Genomic DNA, 14,556 nt, shown 5'->3' with positions numbered 1-14,556 from the left:
AGGAGAAATTAAATAATGACCAAGTGTCCAAAGTGTCAACTGTCCTGCAATGATAATGACTCCGCAGCCCACAGTCTGACCCCGAGCTCCTGGCAACAGGCAACAAGTCGGACCATCGAAAGCAAAAGTCCAGATTGAAATGTTCGTTTTCACATCTCCCAGTGAAAAAGTGTCTGCGTCGAACGTCACGTGACATGAAGCTTTCAAAAATGCTTTGTGACTGCAAAAAAAAAAAAAAAAAAAAAAAAAAAAAAAGGACAGGTGTCCACATTATCCGTCCCCCAATCTGTTGGAGACGGTTCACGGCAACAGGAGCTCGACCCAACCTGGGGGAGGGGTTGGGAGGGGGGGCCACTGTGATGGGGGCTGGTGAAGCTTTGGAAAACATCATGTAAAGAGCGTTGCTAAAATGGCTGCGACATAACGTGATACACGCCAAGCATGAGAAACAAGAACCAGAAAACCCCCTCCAAAAATAAAACACGGCTCTACGCCAACCTGTGGCCCAGTGTGTGTCACATTTACCTTCAATGCTTCCTGCTTGTGGCCGATGTACTGCTTTTAATGATTCACAACTGTTAAACACATTTTATTGTGGTTCATCATTTAATACATTCCACACAATGAACATTAATCTTCATGTCAATATAATCTCTCACCTCCCCAACATTGGCAAAAGGGGCTTTTTCAAATCTGCAAAATACCAACATTATAAAACAATTATTTAATTATTATTATTATTATAAATTTTCTAAATTACACCATGCCCACATTTGGTTTTCCCTTTAAAATACAGTAAGTTTAACAATAAGTGTTAGTTATGTTGAATTGTAGAAAGCATCACCCGCCCTCTCATCCACAACCGCACAAACAGTTTCTTGAGGAAGGAGATGGGGGGGTGTGTGTGTGTGTGTGTGTGTGTGTGTGTGTGTGATGTGTGTGTGTGTGTGTGTGTGTGTGTGTGTGTGTGTGTGCCGCAAACATGCCCAGTGTCCACAAGTCTTATCCGTCCTCGCCTCACGAAAGCGTCAAAGGTTTAAAAACAGTGTGCGGTGGCGGGGGATCCTTGCTTGGGTGTCAGCGGCGGTGCCATGAGTCACACCGGAGGGGGTGAGAGCAGAGAGGTGGGGGAGGGGGCAGGTGTAGGTGAGTAAGGGGGTGATCCTAAGTCTGTTTCACCAGCGAGTCCCATGGTTCATATCCTCCCTCCCCTCCCCCCCTCCAACAGAGAGGTGTGTGCGCGGTTCGTCCGGCCGTCCTCGCTCCGGACAGCGGCGCCACCTCAGGCCTCCTCCTGCTCGGGGAAATTGAGGATCTTGCGGTGGGCTTGCCTCATGTACTGCTGCTGTTTGAAGTACACCTTAAACGCCCCCTTGATGGCCACAAAAGCGATGCCTCCCTGTAGGAAGAGGAAGAGAGCGTGTTGAAAGAGGGCTTAAAGACAGAATCAGCTCGACACATCAAAGCTTTCCCCCGCTCACGGATTATCTTCTTTCATTTCCACGCCGGCTGTCACACGTATGACGCCACCCAACATCCCATAAACACATCAGCAGACGCCAGGAATATTCGAAACCCTCTACAATAGCTCATTGTACTCGCCGGCTGCGTGGGGTCAAACGTTCAGGAGCAGGTTGAGTTTAAATGAAGACGTTGAAACGCAAACTCTGAATAAACACGTTGAACTGTTAGAGAATACTTCGTTCACCGTTTCAGAGCAGTGGTACGACTCGTCTGAACGGTAAACGTGAAGCTACAGCGAGCGGCTTAGTAAGCTTAGCGCAGAGACTGCAAACAGCTAGCTGTCTGAAGGTAACAGAACACACACCTCCTATCATCAGGTTCTATTTCTCTGTTGTTGAATCTCCTCACCGTCATGTCATTTCGTTTGTTTAATTGGTACACAAAGCCAAGTATAAAAACAACAATGTGTGTAATCATTTCTAATATGACACGCAGCAAAGGGCCACAGGCCAGAACTGAACGCGGGCCCTAATGTATTGGTGTGAGAATTCTCTGTAGCATTATGATAGTTTAATCTAATCTGTGCACTTTAGTAGAGGTTGTTTTTCTATTATCAATAGAGAACTGAACGAATAAATGTTCCTGGAAGGTTTTGGGCCTATAAATGTAACTCATGTGGAGAGGTGAAGCTCTGTGCTGCCTGTCTGTCTGTCTGCCGGAGCTCAGGGGTTGAGGACAGAGTGTTCAGTGGTATCGGTGCAGCCTGATCACATTCACACTCTGGTTTCCTCTCTGTCCACACCACCGGGTTTCTCTTCTGTACGAATGGATCATATTTTGCACAGTTAACACGAGCTAACCCGGATCCATTCATTCACTACTGGAGAGGCAGAACACATCTAGAGAATTATTTTGATTTTTGGAACTATAATCAATCATACAGACACACACACGGCGAGATGCAGCTCGAGTAGACCCGATACTGGGGCTACGGTCCTGACACTGCCATCATCGACCTGCTCCCTGTGGATCTTTGTGTTGGTATGAGGAGTTCTGCTTGTACCCACCAGGATGGTCCTCTGCAGGTTGGAGTTGACGCTGCTGAACATGAGCTTCCCCACGATGGTGGCGATGGTGGGGAAGACCAGGGCGCCGCACAGGATCCGCGTGGCCGACACGTGGTCTGCCAGGGGGCTGGCCTCTGCCGGGATCCGAGGAACTGGGCAGCCGATCCCTGCAGAGACGCACAGACAGCGGCAGGGAGCCAGTTGAAACACACGGGGTTGGACCCGAGAGCACAGCTGACGTAATGGTTTCTGCAGGTTTCAACTGCTTCAATTTCTGACTTTAAGACCATTATGAACACAATCTAAGACCCATTTCACGTCCATACTGGAAAAAAATCTATATTGGTTCCTGTCACTTTCGTTTTGCAGTCGATCAATACAAGTTTCTCCCAAAAACATTTAAAGGAGAGACTGAAAAATGCAACTTTATACGAGGAAGTTCTGCTTCATTAATCCAATCAATTGTTACGACCTGTCAGAATCATATTACAGACTGTATCACCCTGCAGACACTCTTTAATAAGCACAAAGATGCTCTAATTAATTCCCCATTTTGTCCAGCAGTGGAGGCTGTGCTCCGGCTGCAGTAACACTGCTGCATACAGCCCACACACACACACACACACACACACACCCACACCATTAGCACTGGTCTTACACACCACACCAGAGTGTGTCCCGACCTGGGAAGATGCTGTTGAGGATCTGCAGTTTGTTGGAGTACTTCCTCCACAGACGCAGGACGTAGTCCTCCCAGCGGATCATCTTGCCGAGGATCAGCATGACAGGGATGGTGGGCAGGCCGATGAGCAGGAACAGAGGGTCCGCCCTCTCCATAACGTCCAGGCCCTCCTTATGGCCCACCACCTGGAGAGCAGACGGGACGGTCAGAATGAAAAACCACAGCAGTCTTTTACTTACAAATGAGAAAGAATCAAAGGAAGGAGCGACACAGGAGCAGGTCTTTATCCAACCACATGCACTGATTCGCAGTCACAGACTGAAGGGTCCTACTATTAACCCCTCTGAGGGGGGACCACTGGTCATACCTGCATGACAGTGACAGCTCCGTAGGTGACGGCGGTCCAGTAGATGGAGCCCACCATGATGCCGGCAGCAGCGAAAGGGCCGGCCTTTGAGATAAGCCGGTCAGCCAGGTCCAGCACGTAAACCACGGGACCTGGTGGAGGACAGAGGCTCAGATTGAGACCAAACGCTACAACTCTTATTTTGAAGGTCTTACTACTGCTGGCTGTGAAGTGTCTTAAACATGAATTTCTGCTCATGGCCAGCAGGCGGCAGCGCCACTGGTTGCAAAAAAAAAAAAAAAAAAAAAAGAAGCACGATAGTATTGAGCCTTATGGAGAATGAGCGTTTCAGCCCATGTCTGCAACTAAAATGATATATTATTAATATCTAATGGACTGTTTTAATGCATTTCTAATCTCAGTGAACATCAGTGTAAACAGTTATGCAACTCCACACATGAACATCCCGTCACTGGCACACATTCAAACTCATTTGTGTTACGGTGTCTCTAAATGTCATTTGCATGAGAGTGAATACTCTCAAAGTCTCAGGATGAGCTGAAGAGACAACACTGAAGCCAAGTGTAAGACATATGAACAGAGTGTGTGTGCAGCAGGGGTCATGAGACTACTGCTGGTAAAGCAAACCGCTGGAACTGGACGAGCATCCAAACTCAACACATATTCCTTTCATTTATTTACAAAAAGAGGCGCATCAGCCGTCACTGCTTGCAGGTCCATAACCAGCACGGTGGACTAGAACCACAGACTTCCCCTTTCCACCAACAGGCTGAATTAACTGTAAAATAACAGTAACAGAACTGAAGACACAAGGAAGCTCGCCCTAAATAAACATCATGTGGTCAGGCAGTCAGTGCAGCAAGAAAAATGACAGCAATGCAGTCATGTGAAAGTTAAAGGAAAGCAGCTTTGGAGCCGGCCAGGTACGGGCCACACCTTACAGGGTATTGACAGACAGGGAGGAGCCTCTCTGGAAGCTTCCACCTAGATTAAAAATAACCGGGCTGGTCTCGACAACCATGTAATAAGGATTAATGTGAGGTCCAAACGTGCCTTCAGAGGAGCTACATCACTGTCTGACATCGAGAGCAGGACCTAAAAAAATAGAAAGAGGAAAATTCTCTGCTGTATCCTCCTCTCTGGCATTCCAGGCTGACTCGAGGGAAATCATGCAATATTTACAGGAAGGCAACCTGATTTCCTCACTCAGACAAACCCATCCACATCCTATTAATAACTAGCCCAGGAGTCAGTGGGAGGAGCGCGGGGTGGGGACGCTACCAGAGGGGCCGACTGTTGGTGTGCAGCTCTGTAAATACTGCAAAGATCCACAGCGCAGAGCAGCCAGGGTTTAAAGGCCCTGAGAACCTATTTCCTCAAACACCTTCTTATTATAATCAATGGTGCCCCACATATACACAGCATGTTCTGCCTGCAGTAGGAGCAGTGTGGGCTGATTCACACGAGAGCTTTCTGTAATTGACCGTTTGCTTCGTTACTTCTAAAAACACCTCAAGCTTTCTGATCTCAGAGCACACATGCAGTTTAAACTGATTCCACTAAGATCTTCATTTCTGAAACACAAACATCGAGTTCAGATAGTGATGGACAAAAACACACTTCTCATTTCGATTGTCCACTTTGCCGGCTGCAATGGCAACCGACAGCTCGCTGATGAAGCCAGCACTGGTTCCCTGAGCTAGCTGGTTCTACATGGTAGATTTGATAAGGAAACGTGTGAGCTCAGACTCGTGCTTCTTAGATTACACACTTGAGCAAGCGGTTGTATTTTCCAACAGTACGTTTGGTTTCTAATGTTACAAGATGTAAAGGCTTCAAACATGAGGATTAACCGGTGTGTTTGGCAAACCTAGTGCTGTCTTGGATGACCGGTTTGGCTCAGGTTGCTGCAGGATAAACTTCCTCAGATCTAAGAGCAGGACGGAGCTGCTGATTTTGAAGGGTTAAGGGTTTTCTGATAAGTGAAAAACAAACAATCTGACTGTATTCATTCAGTTTAGGGCAGAAAACCTTTTCCCAGCATACATCTGCTTATTATACAGAGAAGTGAAACAATCTTGCGCATTTATAAATGTGGTTCAAAGGTTATTTCAACAGGCTTTCTAACAATCATGCTTGTTTCTAAGAAGGGGGTGACATTTATAATCCCATTTTTTAAAAATAGCGATTTTGACACTTGTCTAGCTGAGAAACAAAGCTGTGAGCTGGTGTTGAGACAGTGCTGAGTCATTGGTCATTGTGAAAGCAGGACTTGGTTCAAGAACACTTTCCCCTCTGGCGTGTCAGCAGCAGATAATAAATGTATTCTCCTGTTCATTTACGCTACAAAGCCGGTGTACAGCGAGTAAAAAACACACAGACCTTGTAGCACAAAGCTTCCATCACTTAAAGTTAAGGACGACTGCGCTGTAGTCACTTACGGGCGGCTGGCATGGGAATACTGCCGAGCCGTCTCAGAGTTATTATTTAGGACGTGGGCAGATTTAATGCAAACACCTGAGCAGATATACTTTCATGAGCCTGCAGAGGAAACCAAAGCGGTGAGACCAAAGTGAGATATTTCTACCTACAACATTTATATTAGCCTCCGCATGATGTGTAAAAAGAGCAGCAGCTTTCAAAAATAATTCTGGGGCTCGGCGGTTATTTTGGGGTTATGGGTTTTTGCAGTTGGAACATAAGACAGACTTTATTAAGCTATTTGTACAGCCAGGCCACCGTGAGGCTGTTACCCAGAAGTACTTGCCACAAGTTGTGTACAATTCAGCCACTGTTAGCTGTACACTATTTCTGCAGCTGAGTACATTCACGCTGTAAAAGCTTTGGGTTTAGAGTTCAGTGCAGCATTTTAAGCAGCCCGTGGTAGAGGTGCTTCTCTGTAGACAGCGGTGCTCCTGGCCACTTGTGGAGGAAGAAACCCAAAGCAAGCAAGAAGCATTTGGCACTTTTAAAGCTGCTTTAACACGCGACGGAAATATCACACTTATTCCAAAAGTTATAAACACAGAAGCTCTCACTCTTCTCCTGCCAGGATCTTGATGCTTTCCAGAGCTCATTTTTACCGCACCTGCGTTCGCCGACCGGATTGATCTCCAATTGCTTGAGCACATTAATATGGCATATTTTGATGACGGGGTTGGAATCTCTTCCGCTTTCTCCCTGCCTAAGCATTACGCCATCGCGGCCGGAGGGAACTGGGTCGCCCTTAATGGCCGCTGGCAGGATGGAGAGCTGTACAATTCATTTCAGCCACTGGCAGCAGATTCCATAATTAAGATAATTAAAAAGAGGGGAGGAGGAAAGTGAAGGAGTGAGGGGAAAAGTGCAACTGCAATTCCTCAGTAGTGGGCACGCATGCTTGCACGCCGTTCCAGCTGGCTTGTTTACTCTCTCCAGGCAGAGTGTCAGTAAAGAAGGAGCAGCAAGGACACGCCGTCCTCAGAGTTATATTGCCAGCTAAATTAGCATGATGGGCTGGCTTTGGCTCTGCAGCAGGTGCTGGTGGGAGGAGCCCCAGAGCAGCATGAAGCTTCCCTACTCTCTGTGAGCTGCTTGCTTCCATATCTCTACAAGTCAGTGAAAACAATCAAAACCTGGGTTAATAGAAAAGGTGATCTGTGGCTTCAAGTCAACTCCCCATCTGATCCGGCGGCAGGCAGGGGTCCCACCCTGGGAGCCAAATATGAGTAATGCCTGTCAAGCCTCTAGAATGAGCTGGCCTCTGCAGCAACACTGAGAATATAACTACTGTGGCAACCTCCCAACCGTGCTCCATGTCTCTAACTGTCCACGGCTTTGCCTCGATCACCCAAATTGAAAGCTGTCATCGCAGTGTTGTCACCAAGCTGTGAAATTGCTATTATTCTGAGGGCTAATTAAAGCTGCTGCAAATACCACAGCTTGTGAAGCCAAGCCACTAAAATTATATTCAAAAAGGAAGAATATATATCTGAGCTTTGAAGTTTTAAATTAAATATAGTACGCATGGAGCAAGTCTGTACAACAAGCACATAAATATAAAAAAGGTAGCATTGTGTCTATATAACCATGATAAATAAAAAATGGGAAAGGAACACTGCAGCAATGATGCAGCAAAACAGACAACGCTGTACTCCTCCCGCTCACTTTGAAGTGCACTAATGCCCGGCGAATCCTGCAGCTAGAGACTGGAACTCCTCAGACGGCACAAACAAAATCTCAGCCAAGAGGACGAGAGATTTGCTCGTCTGTATTTATTAGTAATTATATTCATCAAGCATGAAACAAGATATACTAAAGCCCTTTAAGTGCCTGTGTTAACTCCTGAATGCAGATGGGGGATGATATGTTGTAAAATGTAAAAAATTACTACAATCAAGTAATGGAAATGTCACAATGTGGGAAACCCCAAGTCACAAACACAAATAGTTTGCAAATGCAGTTCGACCCAAGTCTGACATCACACAGTGCCAGAGATGCAAAAATGAGCAAATCAGCATGTGACGTTTGCATGTGGTGGTCTGCTAGAAAGGATAAGGTCTGAGGAACATCCTGTTCTTTAAAATCTAGAAGTGACACAGACCTGAGCTCTAATGGCGTGTGAATGTCATTTTTAAGTCACAGGGAAACACTGGAGGACAGCTGTGATTTCATGGATTCATCAGCAGAGCGGCGGCGTTACTCCACTCATCTCATCTCCGCTGCGTCGGCCTTTGATGAGCTGCACCGTCGCCTCCTCCTGTGACCCAATTTCACTCCCACTCCTCTCTCCTCTCTCCCAGACACATCCAGCATCTCTGCACGATCCCCTCGCCACCTCTGTCTGACACGAGCTAATGGGATTAGGAAAAAGACACTTTTCCCTGATAATGGCGAGCCCTCTCAGGTAAACCCGACAGGCTCTGTGCATATAACCAACCATTTCCACTTCCTGTCCGGATTGATTCAGCTGCTGGGGAAAAAATTAGCCTCTTGTGTTGAGAACATGGCAGCAAGAAATCACTCAACTTCAGTGGTCCTGGATTTTAGTACTTAAAAGGAACTCTCCCCTGGACCAAAGCAGTGTTTCCACCGTCTCATTGCATTGATTTTGAGGGGAATCCAACCCGGTGGCAGCCATTAAGAATAACTATATAGAAATCTTCTTGCTGATGGTCCTGTCTGTTAGTGTGTTATATGACACAGCAAATAGACAATTAGACGAAGTATTCAAACAGTGCTGGGTTAGACATTGAAATCAACAAACTTCAACCTGAAATCAGTTTACTCGCTTCCATCTATTAACCAAAAGCAGGATTGGGTAGCAAACGGTTAACTTTCTGCACCTGGGTCTAGATTCACAAAACATCCTGAGGCTGAAACTCGTAAAACTTAGGACTCCTGCGTACAAAGCATTTAACTCCTACGTCTGAGAGAAACTAGAGGTAATCCTAAATTAAATACACCTACTAACAGCTGCTGCAGCGTTTTGGAAGAATACAATTTTTTTAACTAACTTAAAGAACTTTTAAAAGCATTTTTTTGATGGTGAGGAAGTCCATAAGAATCAGCACTTAATACATGAAGTTTGCATCAGTGAACTGAACCAGAATTATAAATCAAACCAAAACTGTGTTCTTTAGACACCACTTTGTCTGACACTTAGGTGAACAATCATCAACGAGTGCAATATATGAAGTCATTGATGTATCTCGTAAAAGCTAAATGTAGAATTAAACCATCAGAACTTATTTTATCAACTAGAAAACAGACTGGTTACCTATCAACCAATCACTGTAGTCATTAGTAGGTTCATACGTGAAACATGTGAGTCATAGCAACTGTGTGAACTCTGCCCTCTTGCATTATCTCAAGTTCTCTCAGTCTCTTAATAAAAGTTGCTCTCTGCAGCATTAGGAACTTTTAGCACACTTAAAGAGAGATCAGACACACAGCTCCACTGTGCTCCCCACTTAAAGCCTTACTAAACAACACTTTCACATTTACAATGACAGATATCCTGATTCCCAGGGGAACCGTCTGAACCTTACTAAAGACTTCTCACTCTTAAAAATGCAAAACTGAGATTTCTCTCTAAAAGCCCGTTAGATGCACTTCCTCCGCCCACACATGCTCACAGTCATCTAAACTGAACGGAAACCAAAGAAAGTTACACACGACTCAAAGGTAACACAAGCCTCTAGTTGCTTATATTAAGTCCTCAATGAATGTGGTGGTGGCAGGAGCTGCTGTATCATTCTCCAAGGGCGCCATCACTCAGCAAATCAGCCACAGTAAAGAGGAAGTCTCCTTTCAAAATAAGCCACTGGCCCATCCATCACAATGCTCTATTGCTGTTGGCCAAGCCACTTGAGCATTTGAACACATGACAAAGGAACACAAACTTTGGAGTGGGTGTCAGGAGTTGATGAGCTTGAGGGTAAACATTTTACCTTCGGGGCCACAACTGCTCACTGGCTGTTATAAAAAGGAAAAAAAAAAGAAAAACATTGTGCCAAGAATAACTACCCGCAAAGACACAGTGAGAAAACACTGATGCAATGTGTCTAAATCACTACTTCAAAAGATACTGTGAGAAACAGAGACTCGATTCATAACGCGTCGCCAAGCCAGAACATGTGAGTGAGGTTAACAACAGCACAAACATGTTTGTTCATACCCTCTGAAAACAAAGTCAGATGAGTTCTCGGACTGAACTGGAACGGATTTAAATTCAATTTAGCCGGAGTTTGAATATTAACCTTAAAAATGCTTGAAATTTAAAAACAAAAAATACAGGATTAATGTGTTCAGTCTTTAAGTAAATCATCTTTGATTTGAGCTGTAATCTGTGAGGATTAATAACACCACACAAACCGCAGGAGGAAACAGGACATGAATATCCAGGGTATCCCTGACAGAGAGATTTGTTCTATAGCCTAAAGTAGACACTTCCTTTTACCATGTTGCTTGGCAACCAGTCAGGCATGGCTTCACCTCAATTTCCCTGAATCACTAGATATTTTTGTGCTTCCCTTTTTGCTATACCCTGATGAGTGAACTATTTTCGTTATTCATTATGATGATTGTGATTATTATTATACAACTATACAGTAAGGTCAATTAAGAAACGTAAGTAAATCCGATAAACCACATTTTATATTCAATATTCCTATTTTCAATTCAACCGTTTACTGCCGATAAACCTCTGCAAGAGAGTTTCAGCTCATCATTGAGAATGACAAAGATCCTCAGTGAAGCTAAATTCTATTAGTAAAGATTGTTAGTGAAAATTACCAAAAGATGCAGAGTGTTTCTTAATAAATCAGATGTATATTTCTACCAAAAACAAACTACCAACCCAGTTACACTAAATGTAAACCTCATTTTTCTCACATTAATTGAAGATTTGAACAACTCAACTGATGAAACTTGCAGACTCAATTTTCTACATCTCAAATAAATAAAGACAAATACATAAATTCAAGAAGCTTGTGAATTAATCCAATAAACTGTGCAATAAGCCTTTTTCACAGCGGACATTTTGACAGGTCATAGTAGGAGAAGCACAGGTGTTAACATTAACATCAGCCCTGTTCTATCCAAAGATCAAACCAAATTGATCAGATCATTTTTCAGCTCCACTCAAACCCTGTGTTCTTAGTTCTGAAACCTCTTTCTTTCTGACGACCTTGCTGGAACCCCGTCAACTCGTCATTAGCAGATTTTGTTTTATTTGAGAGTCAATAAATGTGATATTATAAATGACATTAATTATCGCTCAACACATTTAGACAATTAAATGTGCCATCAGGGCCTGTAGGACTGCTCGACTGGGTGTTATATTTCGCTGCATATAAGGGTAAAGTGATACAGCACTCAATGACAGTCCTAGTGGGCCCTGTCAGCCAATTAACACAACCTCACATACAAAAAGGGCCTGACAGACGCATTCACAAATACCCAGCAACAAGCCAAGTGCCAATAATGAGCTGTAAGAGAAAGACACACACACAGAGTTATTTACTGAGGAGGAAGAAGTGTATAAAGAAGCTGAACTAAACCTTCTTCTTATAGCACCAAAGTGACTGACAGCACAGCCTTGGACACTATAAATATACATGAACCTGTTTACCAGCCGGGCCAGGCCTCCTGCAGACTGACATTGTCTTAGGGCCAGCTACTGTCTCAAATTGCAACTTCTCTCTCTTTGAGGTTGAAATAGCAGTGGCCCAGTGGCTGATGGGTAACCCAGTGACAACTGTGCACCATGAACCTTGTGTGTGTCCAGTTTTTGACAACAAAAGACATAAAACTATAATTTTTGCTGTATCTAGAATATTTTTCTGTCGCTGCAAAACAGCATGAGGACAAGTCAGCCGCTGTCTGAGAGTTAAAAGGGATCTGACACAGAAACTAAAAGTGAGGAGGTTCTGGCCAAACAAGCATGGCTGTGTATGTTCACTAGATGAGTCATAACTGGTGTTTGGGAACAACTGAAGCCCTCGTCACTCTGACGTGTCAGGATAATTGCGGCAGCCGCTTCTCTAAACTGCTGCTGGTCAATCAGCCAGGAGCTGGGCCGTATAACAAGTGAGCGCCCTTCTGTTCTTCGTCAGGCTGAAAGGAAATATTTACCCAGATCACCACAGAACCTATGCTGGCTCCGGAGTAAATAAACATCCACTCAGGCAAGACAAACTGAATAGCTCTTATAGCTTTGGGTACAGTTACAGGCCAGCATCTCTTATGTTTGCCTCAAAGGAGGAGCTTTAGCAGGCTGTTTACATGGAAACATGCTCTGTAACGCCGCTTCAATGCTCGCAACTGGTGAGAAATGACATTTCGACAGTACAACAAATCAAATTCAGAATCTTCAGACTTTTGGCAGTTTCTGTCTCAGTGCCATATCAACCCAGGAGACAGGCAATCTCTTTCTTTTTTCTTTACACAAACATGTTAGAGAATACCAAGCTTCCATTAAAAACTATTGTACATATTGTCTTATATATTTTCTTAATAATAATATCCAATAGGAATTTGAGTATTTGTCCTGCGAGCACAGAAACTTTGCTCTGGTACCCTTCAACCCTCCTAGCTGATCAGTAATGATCTTGGCCTTGAAAGAAACCACAAAGCCAAGCTAGCACCTCTTCATGGCTGTCTTGTTATTTCTAAGCCTCCAGCTTATCTCCTCAGCCCTACTTTTATCCTTTGTGAGATACAACCCACCCAGTTTGGGAAAGACGATGAGGTATTCTGCGTTGCATTGTGGGCAGGCCACACGTGCCGTGCTGTTTCCCCGCTGCTTCTCGTCCACCCAGCGCTGCAGGCAGGTCTGGTGAACCCACTTGGTAGAGCCGCGGCAGCGACACGGACGCACCCACTCTGCAGTGCGATCGTCCTCGTCTGTGGCGAAGCACACCCAGCAGCTCCTAAAAACAAACACACACCCACAGGTGGGATGAAGACAATGAAACACACACACCCTGATAACTGGAAACTGGAATTGGTTGCAGATTTCGAAATGAAGCTGACATTTTTGGTATCTATGTTCGTTACATGATAGTTTTGCACTTATTTCCCTCAAATGTCAACAAATAACTACATAACAGTTATTACGGCTGATTAAAACCGATGTGAAGGGATTTCAGAAGAGACAAGGAGATTAGATGGAGCTTCTACACTTCTAAATCAAAGTGGTGTGATAAATACCTTTGGCTCTAGTAAAAGAAAACCCAAGCAGAGCTCCTGCCCACTGGCACAACACACTGGCAAAATCAAACAAATAAAATAAAAAATACTGCCTTTTAACACATGTGAGCCTGGATCCAGTGTGGATTCAGTTCAGCAGCCTCTCAACATTTCATACGTGCATTAAAGCAGAGTTTATCCATCCATCAGCGTACAGTGAAGACTTAGATACAGATATCTGTGATGTTAGAAACACAAACACTAGATCACATCCTCTAACAGCTACAACTAAACAGACCTACATTTAGTAGTGAGCCTTTTATTTTCCTTGTAATGTTGGCTAATATAGAGCTTAATGAAGTCAGTCCCTCTCTTTCACTATCCTGACAGATGTTTATAACAGGAGGTCTACCATGAACTTTTAATAAAATGCTGTATTTCAGCCAGAGTGGAAAATTAACTTTTCTGTCCGCCGGCCAGTGAACGTTCAAATTTTATCGTGCACTCAATAGATTACTATTGTCAGTTACTGAAGCAAATCTACCATCTTGCATATTCCACCAGCATTTGGCTGATGGCTGGTGCCAATTTTGTGTATATGTTGTCATTTGTTTTAAATTGAGGTACTGGTGTGTGAGCATCTGTTTGTGTGTGGTACACTGGAGGAGAGAGTGAAAGCGAGCAAGCAAGACTAATGTAATCTTTCATGTTCCCTTTGAGTGAAAAGCAGACCGTCAGCAAACACAAGGGCACTTCCAACATGAGTCAAAGGTTTGGGCTCATTTGTAATTCTTACTGAGAGAAGTGTTGGCGAGGCCCTTTTTCTGCATTTAGGGAACAACAACAGAGGTAGTGATCAAAGTCCACTGAATGACTCCACTGAACGGCACAGGTGGAACACACAATCACTCCAGGCCAGTGACTCTGCACCAAATCAGCCAAGATCAATACGTGATCTCTATAGGTAAACAAGCTGTTTGCTGTATGCCGACTGCTTGTCAAGCATTATCTGACAGCATGGCAGGAAGTGTTCAATACACACAAAACACGCCTCAAATTTCCGGGGAATCTGTATTTAACAGATAGCAATTTCTTTGTTAAATCAATACTTTTTTGACCAATATATATTTAAAAGAGGGCCAACATTTACTCTACTTGTGCGCCGTTTCTCTTGTTTTTTGCTAAATATGGCCACTTGCTTTGCCTCTAGTCTGAGCTACATTCTTCTGACATTACTGTTTGGATTAATCACATTGCTCCTCGAACCTAAATTCACCAGGGCATCCCTCTCTGTGTGTGTGTGT

The 14,556-nt window shown here is 44.2% G+C and overlaps 1 protein-coding gene across 3 annotated transcripts in view; it reads right to left on the bottom strand.

Annotated features, from left to right (window-relative positions):
* Nucleotides 1-892: 892 nt before the first annotated feature.
* march5 (membrane-associated ring finger (C3HC4) 5) overlaps nucleotides 893-14,556 on the bottom strand; it is a 23,629-nt gene continuing 9,965 nt past the window's right edge. For 2 of the 3 annotated variants that reach the window (XM_035664099.1, XM_035664100.1), the window contains exons 2-6: nucleotides 12,791-12,993; nucleotides 3,581-3,711; nucleotides 3,215-3,398; nucleotides 2,532-2,698; nucleotides 893-1,399 (exon numbers count right to left, since the gene is read on the bottom strand). In XM_035664099.1, the coding sequence (XP_035519992.1) occupies nucleotides 1,283-1,399; nucleotides 2,532-2,698; nucleotides 3,215-3,398; nucleotides 3,581-3,711; nucleotides 12,791-12,993 (802 nt within the window). In that variant the 3' untranslated portion in view covers nucleotides 893-1,282. Of the gene's footprint in view, nucleotides 1,400-2,531; nucleotides 2,699-3,214; nucleotides 3,399-3,580; nucleotides 3,712-6,618; nucleotides 6,852-12,790; nucleotides 12,994-14,556 lie in introns of those variants that run through there. The other variant, XM_035664101.1, reaches the window with a different exon arrangement.

The sequence above is a fragment of the Morone saxatilis genome, unplaced genomic scaffold (assembly GCF_004916995.1).
Source record: "Morone saxatilis isolate NCDOM2014 unplaced genomic scaffold, NCSU_SB_2.0 Contig19, whole genome shotgun sequence".
Taxonomy (NCBI): domain Eukaryota; kingdom Metazoa; phylum Chordata; class Actinopteri; family Moronidae; genus Morone; species Morone saxatilis.
Note: the sequence above shows the minus strand (reverse complement) of the source record. Positions and strands in the feature narration are given on the sequence as shown.